The sequence below is a fragment of the Gossypium hirsutum genome, chromosome D01, assembly GCF_007990345.1.
Source record: "Gossypium hirsutum isolate 1008001.06 chromosome D01, Gossypium_hirsutum_v2.1, whole genome shotgun sequence".
In the NCBI taxonomy this organism is placed as follows: domain Eukaryota; kingdom Viridiplantae; phylum Streptophyta; class Magnoliopsida; order Malvales; family Malvaceae; genus Gossypium; species Gossypium hirsutum.
In genome coordinates, this window is record NC_053437.1 from 53,585,128 (window position 1) to 53,603,375 (window position 18,248).

The 18,248-nt window shown below is 32.3% G+C and overlaps 1 protein-coding gene across 2 annotated transcripts; it reads right to left on the minus strand.

The window, feature by feature from the left end:
* Positions 1 to 671: 671 nt before the first annotated feature.
* LOC107921091 (uncharacterized protein At3g27210) lies at positions 672 to 3,168 on the minus strand. Of its 2 annotated transcripts, none has more exons than XM_016850959.2 (3): positions 2,308 to 3,168; positions 1,419 to 1,496; positions 672 to 1,212 (listed from the first exon to the last, which is right to left on the minus strand). In XM_016850959.2, exons 1-3 carry the CDS (start codon positions 2,480 to 2,482, stop codon positions 896 to 898), a joined length of 570 nt encoding a protein of 189 aa, XP_016706448.1. In that variant the 5' UTR covers positions 2,483 to 3,168; the 3' UTR covers positions 672 to 895. The 2 variants fall into 2 exon arrangements, with proteins under 2 accessions (XP_016706448.1, XP_016706447.2); XM_016850958.2 differs by having other exon boundaries at positions 1,419 to 1,595; positions 2,308 to 2,631.
* Positions 3,169 to 18,248: the final 15,080 nt, after the last annotated feature.

Consider the following 18,248-nt stretch of genomic DNA (forward strand, 5'->3'; position numbering starts at 1 on the left):
GCCTATTTAGCCAATTTTGTTAGTTCAAGGATTCAATTGGGTGCAAAAAGGTTGCAAGGGCTTAATTGATTTTTCAAAAAGGCTTGAGGGCCTTTTAAACCATTAAGCCTAAAATAAAAATGTATAGATAACATCAAAATAAAGATTTGATTGGTAAATATAAATGTTTGATCGGTAAATTTAAGATTTTAATAACTTAGTTGGTATGGGCTCAAATCCCATTTTATGCATAATTTGATTGGATTTTTTAAAATAAAAGATTAAAATACTATCAAATAATATAATTCATTTTAATTACGAAAGGATATTTCTATAATTTTTCTAACCGAGTTGGTGCTCGATTGACTAGTAATACTAACTCAGTTAGGAGCTTAAATAATAGTATAGATAAGTATTTTTAATAAATATAATTTTAATATAAATATATATTCTTACTTATAATTTAATAAAAATATAAATTTAATTTAAATTTACATATATTTCAATAATTTATTATATAATTTAATTTAATGTCTTTCATAATCACTATCAAATGTTAGGTGCAATGGTAAGAGACGTTGTTATATATATAAAGGGAGACATTGGTTGAAATTGTTGGGAGAAAAAAAAGAAAAACAGATTCAAACAATTGAAGTATATATATATCCCTATCAATGCCCCCACAAGTAATATTAGTTCAACTTTTCACTTTTCATTATAGAATATGATCCTCTAAAAAGTTTAAAAATACATTTACACCCGAGTTTGGGTAACAAAAGCATAGGATTGTGGTGGTGGTAAATAACAAGTAAGGGTTTGTTTAAGATTGTAACTTTTTCAAACATGCTAATCTTGATAACTTGTGAAGAGATTTATACAAAGTATGTAGCTTACCTTACCTAATCCAACCCATCCATCAATATTGGGCAGCAGGGCTTGGTAGCCGTTTCTTTCTTTCACCAAAGCTCAAGTTCCGCACCAAACTTGGAAGGCAGCACTGCGCAGACTCCGCTGCTTTCACGTCTTTCCTTGGGAGGTGTCCCCTGTACGGTGTCGCTTTACTACTTCCAGCAGCTGAGTTTCCATCATCATCATTATCCAAGCTCTCACGAAATAACTCGATTAGTTGCTTCTTTGTATCAGTTGGAGACTCTCCATGTGCATCCACTGCACCCTCCATCGAATGGTTGCTTTTCTGGTGGTTTGGACTGTTCCCCGAAGAAGAGGCGGAATCTGTATGAAAACAAGCATTACTCCCAACTCAAAACCACTTACAAAAACCCTGCCGCCACTATGTTCCTCGGACCGTGAGAGTCCAATGTGAGTGTCTGATACGAGCGTGTGTAGTTTTTTCATATATTTTGAAGATCATACTTCATATCCATATGCAATGTTTGATTCAACTATAGAGGGGAAACATAGTTAGGGGAGACTCTCACCACCATTGGCACTGAAGAAATCTTCAAAGTCAGATTCTAACGAGGGCTGTGAATCAAAAAAGCTCTCCTCTGTTTTACCTGGAGAGAAATTATAGGCACACTTAATTACACATGCTAAACATGACCCAATTTTACATAATGCATTTATGGCGCAAAATATCCACACCATCTTGAATCCTGCAAAGAAATTGCCATTGCATGCATGATTAATCATGCAGCACTGAATTAGTTTTTTGATTAATCATGCCATTACACTTTGCTTCATACATCAACATATCTTGTAAAATGAGTAAACCTCAAATAGTTCATTATTCTAGGAAATATGCGCCTGCAGGAGAATATTTGATATTCCAGTGATAACATATACAATAAGAAATAAAAGGGCCATTTGACTGAAAGATCACAGAACATACTATAGTTGCTGACAAAATTAGAGATAATTTACTTAAGATAATCTTGTTTGAGTATTTACTTAAGAGCAAAGGGACAAGTAGGTGAGGACTTGGGATTCTCAACTTCATATCACTCCTCTATTTCTTGGTTAGCAGTTAGGACAGTAACTTTCAACTCTGAAAAAAGACACAAAAATAGGAAGATACCATGAATAAACACTGTTTCCCTTGTTTGTAATGAGAAAAAACAGCAAAATATCTAATTTGGCTAATGTGAGTGGTCCAAAGCCAAAGGGTTCTGAGCGAAATAGTAAAGGACTGTCCCGATCAATCAAGCAGATCGCAGTCAGTCCACTGAGAAAAGAACAAATAGAGTTTCCAACTTTTATTTTATATATATCTGATAAATGAGATCAAACATAGGCACTAATTTAAAACCTGAAGTGAGGGCAACCCATGATGATAAAGGAATGAAGAAAGGCAAGTTAGAAACATACCCATCTCTTGTAAATTAGTTTCTTGTTCCATTGATGAAGGCTGAAGCCTAGAATCGTATCCAACAATTGAGGGCTCCCTTCTAACATTGTTCTCCTTAATGGGTGATTGAATTCGGGCACTAAGATCCATGTCTGCAGGATCTTTGTTCTTGTAAACTGTAACACAATTCCCCATGTCTTTTTTTTCTCTTCCTCTACTCAACCATGAGACAAAAGAGAGCACTTTAACTAAGCTGTTTCCTTCAATGCAAGGAAACAAGGAAATGGGGTTTTAATATTAAGCTTTAAGCTTGAATTCATTCACTCAACCAAATTGTAAGGAGGGAGGGGGGGGGGGACTTGGGAGTTGATTGGTCTTGAAAGCAAAGTAATGGCACTTGCAGGCATGGGTCCATATTCAATGACCCCTTTATTTACTACTTTGTATACTGTTTATCTTTGTTTGATTGGTATCTTCTCTTTCTTGCTATACTTCTGGAAAAGCATTAAAAGTCTGCTCGGCTCCATTATATTCCTCTTTCCATTTATTAAAATTTTCCTTTTTCCCCATTCAAGATTTTCTCATCGTTCTCTTTTATTATTATTATTATTATTATTATTTTATTATATATACTGTATGTCAAAATAGAAGCGTCAAACACAAAAGTTAAAAGTTTCGACACTTAATTGCTTCATTTAAGTTTTAAACTCCACACTCGAAAGTTTTAGTGTTTTGAGTTATTTAACATTGTTCTTTTTCTCCATCAAAGAAAAAAAATTTCAAACCTAGACTGGTTACAATTAATAATACAAATTCTAATACTATACAAACTTAGTGGTTTGTGGCATTAACAAAAGAAAAGAGAAGAGAAAAGCAAAAGCAAAAGCAAGTGTTAGGGTAATTAACTATTTGTGAGCTGACCTAATATTGGGCTACAATGATGAAGGCTGAGGTCCACCAGAAATTAATTGTTTGCGACTTTAGTGATGATGAAGAATCCGATAGTTTTCTTGCATGTCTTGTCTCTTCCGGGCGGTTGCATTTGTCCTTGCAAACATTAAATCCTTTCGTTTGACAAAATTCAACTGAAATGAAACATGCAACAAACTGCCAAATTCACATACTAAGTATCCTATATGATATTCTTCACCATATTTTGTTTTTTTTCATGAGTTCCATTGGATAAAGATGTACTTATGAAACAATTATATTCATCCCGTTTATATTTTAGTTTATAAAAGAAATATTATTAAATGAATTTCGAGGATACAATAAAATCTAATGATTGTCAATGTTTTGTATTGATGAAAATAATTCATTGAACATTGAGTGCGGAAATAGCAAAAGTATCAAATTCTATAAGGAACTTTTGCAGTAATTCTTTATAGAATAAACTTTGAAAATTAGAAGATGAAAGGGAATAAAAACTTTTTGTTTATGAGTTTGTGTTATGCCTTGATTAGGGGCAAACCCAAGGGGGCTGGTAGGAGCCCCGATCCCCTTTAAAATAGAATATTTTTTATTTAGGTTCTTTAAAATTTTTAAAATTTTAAAGTAGTAAAGGTAAAATTGTACTTTGGCCCCCTAAAAATGATAAAATTTTAATTTAATCCTTTAAAAATTATAAAAATATAAGCTATTCAAATGGTGAAATTGTATTTTGACTATTGTAAAAATTACAATTTAATTTCGGCCGCCCTAAAAAAATTTTCTGGCTTTACCCCTGTTCTTGATGTATCTTTGTCTTTCTTAGTATGTAATGTAAATGAAATTCCCTTCATGTAGAAGTTGAAACAAAACAACCAACGTGTATGGAAGTCCTATCAATTGTTTCGATATATGTATTTCTTGCGGGAAATGAATGAAGAGAGGCTTCTTGGACTGTTTGATTGCCTCTCGAACAACTTCTCCTAAATAGAGAACTTGTTTTATGGAAAAGAGGTGACAATGAATGTGGACTACAACAAGTACATCCTCGTAGAGTTAAAGTTTGAGGAGATTTGATTTTCCTATTGAGTGGACACGCCCTTCTACTAGGAAATGCTAGTATTGCCCGTGTTTACAAGATGTCCTTGGGGGTTTATGTGAGCATAAAATGATAAAATGGAAGGGGATATTGGTGATCTCTCTTAAGATCACTTTAAAAAGTGTCTTCAAGATGGTTTTCAAAATAATGGGAATATGCCCTTGTCGTCCTATGCTTTTCCTTTTTACATCAAGTATGGGATAGCCAAGTATCTTCAGGGGGTGACCTTAGAGCCTATCTACTATATTATGAAGTTTTGCCATCTACTGTATTAGCCCACCCGACGAAGTCTCTGTATCTGGTTACTGTTTGGCGTATAGTTGGTAAAATAAGGATAAATATGTGTAAATAAAATGTTTGTCTTGGCTAAGTATATAATTATGTGTAATGAACTATTTGGAGAACACTTAGTTTGGTGAGCTTTGTGGTTTGGTGAACTCTTCTGTTAAGTATTCGCCTAACCCATATGTTTTGGGCGAACTCGTTAAGTTCAAAGCTATTTAGATTTGTTTATTATTTAAGTATGGTAATTTGGTTAGCTAAGTTGAGACTTAATTAGAAAGGAACTAGACTACTATTGATGATAATACTTAAATTATGTTAAGTGCACTTAATCACGGGAACTAAGAGTGTTAGTGGAATTATCTAATTTTCCACTAATCCTTGTCTCTAAGCTTAAGTATATAAAGATAGTAGTGGTCTTTCTAAATACTATTATGTTTTCTTCTTTTTCCTTGATTTCCTCTGAAAAATATTTAAAAACCTAAGTTTATAAAACCACTTTGAAGTAAGGTTCACAATATTCAGTTAACTTCTACGTTAGTACCAAATTACTGGTAATTACTGATGACCCTAGGTTACCCTCTAAGTCATTTACGTATTGTTCGTTTTGCATGCATAGATGTTAGAATAATGTGTGAGGAAGGAAACTTCCCGATTCTATATTGAGCGTTGTTGATTCTTGCATGCATGATCATATTTGATCAATTGATGATCTGATATGATTAATTATCTTTATTTTAGCTTAATAAGTAAACGAAGGTCCAAGTGGTAAAGGTAAAGAACCTGCTTTATGGATTTGTGCTACAATTTCTGGTGAGTTCCTCTTTACTTCCATGTGTTGTAATTTTCTTTATTTTATAATTCGTGTAAGGTAAGTATTCCTCCTTTGTAATGGATTGAAGATGTTGTGTGGATAATGGTTATCCAGAGTCTTCAATTTAAGTGCAATTTGCTTTTGATATAAAGTAAGCGTCATTCTTCATGCTTAAGCCACTACCATATACTTCTGATATGTATGATATGATATGAATTGATATGAGGTGATGGAGATGAGGAGATATGTTTGTGTAGCCTTTAGTAGGCTGGCCGCCTCCGTATGTACTAACATCCAGAGTGTGAATACTGCAACCAAAATATATGAATTAAGGTTGAGTCCGCAAGTATATGGGTCAGATTGTAATATAGTTTGTTTACAATGAAACACTTGGTAAGTATTTCGAGGATCGTACCCTAGGAATTGTAGTTTTGGAAAAACTGCTATTAAGTCAATTACCGAAAATAACTACTAATCTAATCGATCCACGAATTAGTAATGTTAATCTGGAAGTGAGATGATAATAATAATAACCAAATAAATTGAATTAAATCTAAATCTACTCCTAAGTTCATGTACCGGCTTCTCCTATCCCTTGTTTCGACTATACAAGTTCTTTAGCCTAGATCCAATTGTTTTACTTGATTAACTATTGATGTAGGGTTCTAAATAGTTTGTTACTAATTAACCTAGTAGGGCTTCTCAGTCTTCTACTAACCTCACTAGTCGACAAGAACTACTCACCTCTCAATGACACAGTTAAAATCGGGGCAGAGTAAGATTTTCATGGATAGGCAATACCGATTTCGGGTTAATTCCTTCCTATATGATTTCCTAGGCTCGTTATGCCTAGGGTTTAAGTTCTTCCTTCCCTAACCACTAATCTGCTAAGTGATGCTTGGTAGGGAATACCGATTTCGGGTTAATTCCTACATAGATAACTTTCTAAGGTTGTCAATCCTAGGGTCTAATTGCACTAAACTAGATCCAACCAGTCCAAATTGAACTCTACTTGTCAATCAATTAATTAGATTAAAACAGTCAAAACATGTATAAAGCATAAAATGATTCTAATATTTAGACAAACATTCAATTAATAATGTTAAAGAAAGAAATATAAAGAATAGAATAAAGAAAAAAAGATGTTCGTGGATTTATCGATGCAAGCATGGCTCTGGAACAATCTCCGTTTGTGAAAGTCTCACTTTGGAATAGGATCTTCCGATTACAGGAACATAAAATAAACTAAATAAAAAATAAGAACGAAATAAAAATCTAAGAATCAATCCTTTCAAATTGTGTGTTTAAACTGATTACAATGACCTTTATATAGGCTAAAATTGGAATATGTGCCTAAACTATCATTGAAGTACTTAGAGTTCAACTAGGAAAAAGACTCCTAATTGGCCTGCAAAACGTAGCTCTCACGTGCAGGGAATTTTGGGTCTCGTAGAAGCCGTGTTGCAACATAAGCCTGCAGTGTTGCAACATCAGATCAGGTGTCGCAACACTGCCCATAGAAAGCAATTTCACTTTAGGACTTGTTTTTGCTTCTGTCTTCAATGTTACAACATCAGTGCCTTAGTGTCATGATATAGGCAACAATTTTGGCCCAAATATGCATATTTAACTCCCAATTTTTCCTTCAGGACCATGTAACCTTATTTAGGTATCTAAAATGTAATAAAAACTATTAAAAAGCATAAATTACTACTTCAAGCATGAAAAACTAAATATATACTAAGATGTTTTGATTTACTATTAAACAAGCTACAATTATGTGTAAAAAGATATGTAAATAATAGTGTAATTCATGGCAAATCATAGGGCAACTTTATTGCAAATCGAATTGCTAGATCACGATAAAACATGTTATTCTAAATGAAAATGGTATGAGGAGTTAAGAGGGAGAATGTATGTAAATAATACTGAATGCTATGCTTCTGATTCTGAATTCTGGGTATGTGGCTAGCATGAGATTGGATTTGCCTAAGTTATGTTGAGTTGGCGTGCAGTATACGCTCAAGTGATAAGTAAGTTGGTGTATTGAGTTTATCTTTGTTCTATATACGCCATTGGGCATACTATGTGAATGTGTGTAAATCCTTCAGAAAGGTTCAATTGTACTATTAGTAATGTTATTTATGATTTTTCTTTAGAACTCACTAAGTTCGTATGAATTTATTTTGTTAAATTTTCCTTCTTAAGCTTGCTAATTGAAGGAAGGCTTTGTTAGAAGGATTGCACTAGAGTGCTACTACTATTGTAAGTTGGTTTCTTTGTTTTATATCATGCATGACTTGTGAGAGTGGCACATAAGGGTATTTGGAAATGATTTGTACTAAGAACTTATGTTTTGATAAGACTCTGTTTTATGATAATTCTATAAAGCATTAATACTTGGTTTTTAAATTAATATATTAAGTTTAATGAAGTTATTATATTTTAACTTATACGTCGTGTGTTTGTATATCATTTTTAAATTGTTGATGTTTTCATTCAAACCTTAGTAAAGTAACAACTAATATATGCTTTATATTTATAATTTTGTAAAAATTATATAAAGCTTTCGCCAAAATGTTTTAAAGTTAGTTTGATTTTAAGTAGTGACACACCATACTCAGATCCTAATATAAGGTTGGGTTTGGTGTGCTACAAGTTTGGTATCAAATCCTAATATAAGGTTGGGTTCCTCTAATATAAGTTTGGTGTGCTACAAGTTTGGTGTCCTAATACCCAGCAAAACTTGCATCACTAGTACCTATTATGACTCCACTAAAAGTAGACACTGTGAAAGAAATTCATAAGAGGGGTGCTAAATAATTTATGGCTAATAAAGATGATGATACCATTGTGGCTGAGCAATGGTTGTCTCAAGTTTGTAGGGTGTTAAAGAAACTGAAATGTACACCAAAAGATAGTCTCTTGTGTGCTATATCATTGCTGGAAGGAGAAGCTTATCAATAGTGGAAAATATTTATTAGTGTGACTTCTAAAGAGATTATTGACTAGAAGTTCTTTCTAGAGAAGTTCAGAGAAAGGCATATGGACCAGATGTATGTAGAACAAATGAAGCAAGACTTTTTGTATCTTAGACAAGGAAGGATATCTTTGATGGAATATGAATGAGAATTTATTAGACTCAATAGATATGCTAAAAACATGTCCCAATCAGAGAAAAAATTGCGTGATAAGTTTGAGTAGGGATTAAGAGATAAAATTTGTGCTCTGGTAGCAACTTTTGAATGTAAAAGTTTAGTAACTATGGTAGCCAAAGGTCATAAGATGGAAACAATTATTAGAGGTAGGAGTAGAAACTTTGAAAGAGAAAGGATAAAAAGAAGAATGTCTAGCCTTCCACCTCCAACAAGTTTTAAGAAGCCTAGGGATCAAACTTTTTCAACTTCAAGAAGAGATTCACAGCCTACGAGTTTTAGGCGCGAAGGATTTAATGAACCAACTATTTTATGGCAAGCTCTGGAGGGTCTAGAGTAATGAGAAATGTTAACTACGAACATTGTGGAAGAAGCCATGGAGGAGAATGTTGGAGACGTTCTGGGGCATGTTTTGGATGTGAATCCAAAGATCATTTGGTCAAGGATTTTCCCTCTAAGATGAAAGAAAGTACAAAGCAGTCTGTTTGTGGGCTTTAGAAGTTTCAACAAGAGACTAGGTCTGGAGTGGCAACAAAGTCTGGTCAAGTGTAGGGAACACCGAGAAAATTTTTAGTAAGCCAAGTTCAGGAGTGTCTACCCGAGCGTATGTAATGAAGGTAAAGAAAGATGCTAATATACCAGAAGTTATAATCGGTAAATTTTCTTTCCTCGGAAATAGTTTATATGCATTGATGATCCAAGATCCATTCATTCTTATATTTGTACTAAGGTTGTAGAGGGTCTAAGTCTTGAAGTTCTTTATTCTGAAACGAATATGTTAGTAACTAATACATTGGGTCAGAGTATTGTGGTTAATAAAATGATAAAGAATTGCCGGTTGGTGTTTGGTGAATACATATTCTTGGTAGACTGTTATGCTAGAGGTGTGCATTTGTTGACTTTTGAGTGTAAGGAAGTATTAATGTCCGATATACAAACTGGTTTGACGAACAGAATAATATTTGTTGTATCCACCAAAAACTTGTTAGTTAAGGGTGCAGATGCTTATTTGGCATATAATATGGATTTTATTTGAGTCAAGAAAGGAAACTAGTCAAGTTCCAATAGAAAGGGGATTTCCAGATGAGTTTCCAAGAGAATTTTCAATTGAATTGGACCCTGATACAACACCTATCTCATGTGCTCCCTACAGAATGACACCGTTAGAACTGAAAGAGTTGAAAACACAGTTGCAAAATCTATTTGATAGGGGATTTATAAGATTGAGTGTGTCACCATTGGTTGCGTCGATTCTATTTGTGAAGAAGAAAGATGGAACATTGCGCCTATGTATAGATTATCGCCAATTTAATAAGGTAACTATAAAGAATAAGTACCCTCTGCCCAGAATTGAAGATTTGTTTGATTAGTTGTGCGAGGCTAAAATTTTCTCTAAGATTGATATGGGATATGGATATTATTAAGTGAAGATCGGAGGAGATGATGTGTCTAAGACTACCTTTCGATCAAGGTATGTCCATTATGAACTTTTAGTAATGCCCTTTTCTTTAACTAATGCGCCTATAGTATTCATGGACTTCATGAATAGAGTGTTTCAACCATATTTGGATCAGTTTGTGGTGGGTTTTATTGATGATATTTTGGTTTACTCTAAGAATGAAATTGATCATGAGGAACATTTGAGAATTGTGTTGAGAACATTATGTGAAAATCAGTTATATGCCAAGTTTAGTAAGAGTGAATTCTTGTTGAGAGAAGAACGTTTTCTGAGCCATGTGATCTCTATTGAAGGTATTAAAGTAGATTTTGATAAGGTGAAAGCAGTACTTGAATGGAATCCACCCAAAAATGTCACTGAAGTTTGTAGCTTTTTGGGGATAGTAGACTATTACAGAGGTTTGTGAAAGGCTTTTCAATGTTGCAAATCCTCTCACAAGACTATTGAAAAAGAAAGAAAAGTTTGAATGGACTAAAGAGTGTTAGCAAAGTTTTGAAAAGTTGAAAGCAGTATTAACTAAAGCTCCAGTTTTAGCACAGCCAGAGTTTGGTATATAGTATACTGTTTATACTGATGCATCTTTAAGTAGGCTTAGATGTGTACTTATGCAGAAGGGTAAGGTTATAGCTTATGCATCTCGTCAACTTAAACATCATGAGAATAACTATCCAACTCATGATTTGAAATTGGTAGCAGTAGTTTTGGCATTGAAGATATAGAGACACTATCTGTATAGAGAAAAGTGTTGTGTATTCTCTTATCACAAGAGTTTGAAGTATTTGTTGACACAGAAAGATTTGAATCTACGCCAAAGACGTTGGATGGAACTGTTCAAGAATTATGATTTGACTATAGAATATCACCTTGGAAAAGCAAACATTGTGGTTGATGCTTTGAGTAGAAAAATACTGACAACATTAACATCACTACGAGCAAAAGTCAGTATGGTTGGTAATGGATCATTATTCACAGAGTTAATTGTTAAGCAAACTTTTCTCTCATAAATTCTAGAAGAGTGGATGAAGGATGCACAGTGAGATATGTATAAGCAACGTATGATGTCTGGTAATGCAGCAAATTTTAGTCTAGGTAAAAATGGTGAACTGCAATTCATGGAAAGAATGTATGTACCGGTTGGGAATGGCTTAAGAAAAGAAATACTAAGGGAAGCTCATTAGGGACCCTTTTCACTCCATCCAGGAAGTATCAAAATGTATAGAGATTTGAAAAACTTATATTGGTGGCCTAGAATGAAGAGAGAAATCATAGAATATGTTTCAACCTGCTTAACTTGCCAAAAAGTTAAACTAGAATATCAACTTCCTTCAGGTAAGTTATATTCTTTAGAGATTTCAAATTGGAAATGGGATAGAATTACCTTGGTAAAGTAACAACTAATATAGGCTTTATATTTATAATTTTTGTAAGAATTATATAAAGCTTTCGCAAAAATGTCTTAAAGTTAGTTTGATTTTAAATAATGACACACCATACTCAGATCCTAATATAGGGTCGGGTTTGGCGTGTTACAAATCTTCTTCTTAAGTTAGCCCTTATCTATCTGGTAAAACTTAAAGGAAGGTTTAAGAATTTACCAGCAGACAACTAGCACCGAAGTTCTCCTAACGTTTACAGTTAATACCATTGCTAGCAGTGAAGAAGTCTCTTGGTTTCTTCAATGATAACAAACTCTGGTGGAGAAGATGAATCAGAAATCTTCCCTCCACTACCACGTTATCTTATTTATAGCTAACCTATGTCTAAATCCCAATCAGGATTATCTCTAACCATTACTTGTTTTCGCATGCTTCCACTAATTAACCGTATCCTACGAGGCTTTACAAGTGTCCTAATTATTTGACACGTTGCCTCCACTAGGATGCCAGGTGACTTAAACGTATCCTACAAGGCATCGATACTAAAACATGGGTGGTGATCTTATTAGTGGGAAAGTCTGCCTAATAAGGTCCTCGCCCTTCTATAGCCTGCATATCGCTAGGATTGGTACTTCGTAAAATTGTCAAAGTTCTTCATAGCTCTCCACCACGAAGTTATCACCCTCACCTGTTCTAAGTTTCGTAACTTAGGTGGTCTCCAATATGGAGACCGCCAGTACGCCCCGTGGCATAGCGAAAAAGTTATTCTGACGATCCACAGCTAATGATACATGTACAAGGAACAAATCAGGTTGAAATAGGGTTGAAAATATACCTTTTTTAGTGAAAATGTTGAAAGGATGTTACTGATTCGATGTCGATTCCAAGTGACAACGAAAACGTTCCAATCTTTACGTAGTCCACCCCTTAAAAAACGAACAACCTCTTTCTCTTGAACTGTTTAAAGAGAATTAATAACGATTGCTAGACCTTTTAAATTATTAAGTTGGTAACCTTAACACACTAAGGAATTATCATCATTTTATCCTCTTTGATATCATATATTAAAAAGGAAAGTCAGGATTATTCCCTTATTAATAGAGAAAGCAAATGGAAAGTTTGAAAAATGAAAATGAATTATATTCTTTCCAAAAGAATATTAATTTACATGTCTTTTATATTTTGATCGAAATTAATTAATATAACTATTTATATTAAAAAATTCGGTAAAATATATACAATTAATATTTTGTATGAATCAATATATTAATTATATTCTTTCTAAAAGAATTTTAATTTCTATGTCTTTTATATTTTGACAGAAATTAATTAATATAACTGTTTATATTAATAAATTCGGTAAAATATATACAATTAATTATTTGTATGAATCAAATCCATATATTAATTATATTCTTTCCAAAAGAATATTAATTTCAATGTCTTTTATATTTTGACCGAAATTAATTAATATAACTATTTAGATTAATAATTTCGGTAAAAAATATACAATTAATTATTTGTATGAATCAAATTCATATATTAATTAAATTCTTTCCAAAAGAATATTAATTTCCATGTCTTTTATATTTTGACCGAAATTAATTAATACAACTGTTTATATTAATAAATTCGGTAAAATATATACAATCAATATTTTGTATGAATCAAATTCATATATTAATTATATTCTTTCTAAAAGAATATTAATTTCCTTGCCTTTTATATTTTGACTGAAATTAATTAATACAACTGTTTATATTAATAAATTTGGTAAAATATATACAATTAATATTTTGTATGAATCAAATTAAAATATTAATTATATTCTTTCCAAAAGAATATTAATTTTCATATCTTTTATATTTTGACCGAAATTAATATAATTGTTCATATTAAGTAGTTTATGATGAGCTTAATGCATTAGTTATTACTAAAACTTGGAGTATTGTACCTCTTCCATCAAAGCGGACCTTTGCCGATTGCAAGTGATTGTTTAAGATAAAGTAGAACTTCGATGGCTCTAAAATTTTTTAGCCTTGTGGTTAATCGCACCATTGTAAGAATGTTGCTCACTCTTGCAATCTTCAACGAATAGGTCATAAGGCTACTTGATGCGCTAATGACACTATTTTGAATGGTGACTTAGTGGAAGAGGTATACATGCACTAGCCTCTAGGGTTTAAATTTTTTTGTCACATCCTAAAAATCGGGTTAGTAAAATTTGGGGTTAGTGAACCAAAAGTGGTGATGCCCTAATTTTTAAAAGTTATCTTTGTGCATTAGATAATTATAAGTATCTTGTTTGAAAATAAATGTCGTTAGCATTTAACAGAATAATTGAAGTGGTTTAATGGTTAAGCACCTTAAGCAACTCCTAAGTGGCGTAAACTTAAGTCACCATACTATTAAATTTTTTTAAAAAAATTTTAATGCACAAATTTTGGTCATCTTTTCCCATGCAAAATTGTCCAACCTTTAGGCATGTAACTCCTATTTTTAATTTGCTTAGTAACTTCGTGTTTAAAATTTAAAGGGGTAACCCTAAAGTAATTGTTGTTAATCCTCTCTAACATCTTTGTCCCCCTCTTGAATGCCTTGTTTGATGAGTTTGACCTTGTGACCATCCATCACTCTCTCCCCTCATTTTTCATTTGTTTTGATTTTGTTTCATCTTTCCTCTCTTTGCTCCTCCCTTTTCACCACTTTGTACCACCCCTTATTGGATGCTCCTTATTGATTTTCTTTTATTTTTTCTCCATTTTACTACTACAAACCATATCACCACCATACAACCACCATATCACCGCCATTTAACCACCTTAGCACCACCACACCGCCACCACATTACAACCGTACCACCCCTTTTGGACCACCATCCAAAATTGATTTCCTTGTTAGTTTTTATTCTCTTTTATTCCTTTCTCTTTTGATCATTAATTAGACACACTATTTTCTTTCTATTTTCAAATTCTAAGTTCATCTTGGGGTGTTCTTCTGTAACACCCCAAATCCGGTCTAAACGTTATGACCGAATCTGGCGATGTCACATTGTAACACCCCTTACCCGTATTCGATGCCGAAATAGGGTGCGAGGCATTACCAGAACACATACACTTATAGACATGTTAAACCTAGTTATAAAGTTTCATTCAAATTTAAACTCTTGAAATTTTTAACATGCTTTTATAAATCTTCACGTTATAACTTCAAAATACTATATTTGTAACAAATAGGGTTTCTGAGACCCAATATATAGTCATGTAATTCAATACTTCATTTCCATTTCATTTAATTCACGATTCTCATGTTCACGGTTCAATTCAATTTCTCAATCCAATATACATTTCAATACCACAATAATTCATTTAATTCAAATCATATCATTTGCAATTTCCATTTAATTCACGTACAATTCAATTTCATTAAGTTTAATACTAATACATATTTATCGTTTAACTTAACGTCCCCTTTTTGCATCATTTTACACTTTAAGCATGAACCTAGTATTTCATTTCCTTTCCACTGCTGTTTCCTATGCATATCACACAAGATATAAACATTACACTCAACCACGCAAGCTAGCCTTTTTGAAGACTAACCACATGATAAACCATTTTAATAAAGATTACAAACTTTAAACCTTACCACCCTTTTATGATCACAAGCATATTTCCATCTAGACATTTACCATCTCAATGCATAATTTTATAAATTTAATGTGGCGTAATCCAGCCACAACTTGGCCAAAGCCTAAGCATACACACCAAACATGCTAGCCAAATAAACATATAGTATAAGCATTATAAGCATGGATAAACACCACATTTATTTATGTATCAAACTTATCAACATGAGTTAATTCATAAACAATTTCTTACATTGATACATACCAAATCATATACGAAGTATACCACATACACATATTATGAAACTTTATTTTCTCACATGACCTTTAACTATAACTAATAATGCACAATTATAAACATAATTTCTTTTCAATCGTTTATCGATTATAATCGAGCATATGGCCAATTATACACAAATAATTCATATGTTCTTCCAATTTTCCTCCTCCTACTCTCCATTTCACATCCTTAATGTGTATAACACACTTAAACAACATTAACTACAATTTCACTATTCACTCACATGTATATTCAAAGCTGCCTATTCGAGTCAGGGGCACTAAATTATTTTTACTCAGAGCTACGGAGCTCCAAATTAAGATCCGTAAATTTTCCCGAAACTATATTCACATATCTTCTTACCATAAAATTTTTAGAATTTTTGGTTTAGTCAAATAGTATAGTTTATTCTTTAAAGTTTCCCCTGTTTCACTGCTCGACAGTTCTGACCTCTCTTCACTAAAAAATAATTATCTCATTTTACAGAATTCAGATATTGTTTTCGTTTGTTTCTATTGAAAATAGATTCACTGAGGATTCTAAAAATATAAACTTTATTCCATAATTATTTTTTTACAATTTTTGAAAATTTTCCAAAGTCAAAACAGGGGATTCCAAACTCATTTTGACTCTGTCTAACTAAACTTCAAATATGTCAAACTATGTAACTCTTTTGTTTGCTCTGTTTCTTTTATGTGAAAATAGACTCATTCAGATTCAGTTGAGTGCCCAAACGTCAAAATTTTCGAACGAAATTTTCACTAAATCATTTTGTGAAATCGTAGACCATAAAAATATAATGAAAATAATTTTTTTCTTGTCGAATTTGTGGTCTCGAAACCACTATTCCGACTAGCCCCAAAGTCGGGCTATTACAACTCTCCCCCCTTTAGGGATTTTCGTCCTCGAAAATCTTATCAGATAGTAGATTAATGATTTACTTCCACACCGTACATTTCAAATTCACACATGATTTTGGACTTTCATATCTTTTATAGATAACCACATAGATTCATAAGATAATCAGGATAGCAATATTTCAGCATCTGAAGCTACACAAAGTATCAAAAAATTACAATCCATATAGAATGATATCCATTCCGATGATAAAAAAAATGTCTAGAAAGATCAATGTCACTCATAATTAATGGAATCCAAAGTAACAAAAGCAATATAATCTTTACGTATATGCAATAGAACAATAACCAGTAGAAACAAAACATTAGCCTCACTCAGACTTTATCGTCGATTTTCATATTCACACAAGGGAATAAATACCATAAAAAGACATGGAAATGTTGAACATAACCCAAACAAACCAATAATTCTTTCATCTATTAATATGTTTAGCTAATGTTCTCATACGATAAGAATTCTTTTTGAAACTAAACAGTCACATATATCTCTGAGGATAATTGTACACACAGAATGTCTAAAAGGAATCATAGTAATTACCCCATTATAGCTATTGTATTCAGCTATTAATACAATATAAACATTACTCAATTGTCTAATTCTGTCATCAGAATTTTCACATTATCTCTTTACTAACAGAAATTGATCCAGAAAAACTTACGGTTAATTCTTTCTTTAAATAACATACCTGAATAAATCATTTAATTGGATTTAACTTCTTTTGTGACAGTAACTTTGCATAATATGAGTAGTTTTCAGAACTATCCAATATCTCTATTTTTATATTGTCTTCATTTGCTAATTCATTCACTTTTCCGACCACATTATTAATCTTCCGCTTAAAAACTTCTGTAACACTACACTCGTAAGCTTATTCAGCCAAAATCTTACAAATTTCATTGTAACATTTTACTGATATGGGGGGTGAGTGTAGTAAAGCCTCAAATTTATCTTACACATAAATGTGCATAACACATACTATCACAAATAGCCAATTCATTACTAATTTCACATTCTCAAAGCATTCAATAAGCATTTGCTTTTAATTACTTTTGTTCTCAACACATAATTCATATGCCAACTCAAATCACTAATTCACAATCAAAATTTCTATATAGCATCATAATCCAAATATCATAACTCATGTGCTCATATAATTATAACATTTATCAATAACAAAATGTTATACTCTTTGATCCATACCTTTATGAGTTTCAACTCATAATCAATACATTTTCACTCAAACATTTAAGTGTTTACTTCTATACTATCAGAATTAACTCAGTTGAAAAACATATCTGTCTCATCAAGATAATTTTCGTCATAAAACAATACTGATAAGGGGGTAATGGTGAGGTCATAAAGCTTTTAACTTGCTCTCATAGATACATATACATATGACTTTGCATTCATCATCAATGTAATACCATCATAACAACGTAGTTCATTCCAAGCAAATTAACATATCTATTTATTTTGAATATTTTCTATCACCCACAATTTCACACAATGAATTTACTTACTTGAGCTCAATATTAATATCTAATTAAATTCCAATACTTAGCTTCCATTTTATTTACCGACATTTGTTCAATTAAAGAACGTCTTACAAAATTGAGTACTTCGTTTTCTTTACGCCATAGTCCAACTATGGTCTTACACATATTTACATATTGATGACATAGCCCAGCTATGGTCTTACATAGTAGCACATATCACACCGATGCCATATCTCGGATATAGCCTTATACGGAAATCACATATCACATGTTACCATGGTCCAGCTATGGTATTTTTCGTCAATTCATCACATATCACTGAACTAAAGTACTCATTCCTGCGTTCTACTCAATTTAATCTTCTAATTCAGTTTTCATACTATTATAATATTCATGGTTCAATAATAAAGACATAAAACAAAACATCATATTACCTCTAATTTAACAACTAAATATAAGATTCTATCATATGAACGTACTGATTTCACTTATTCAAGCAGATGTACATAAACACACATTCCACCTAT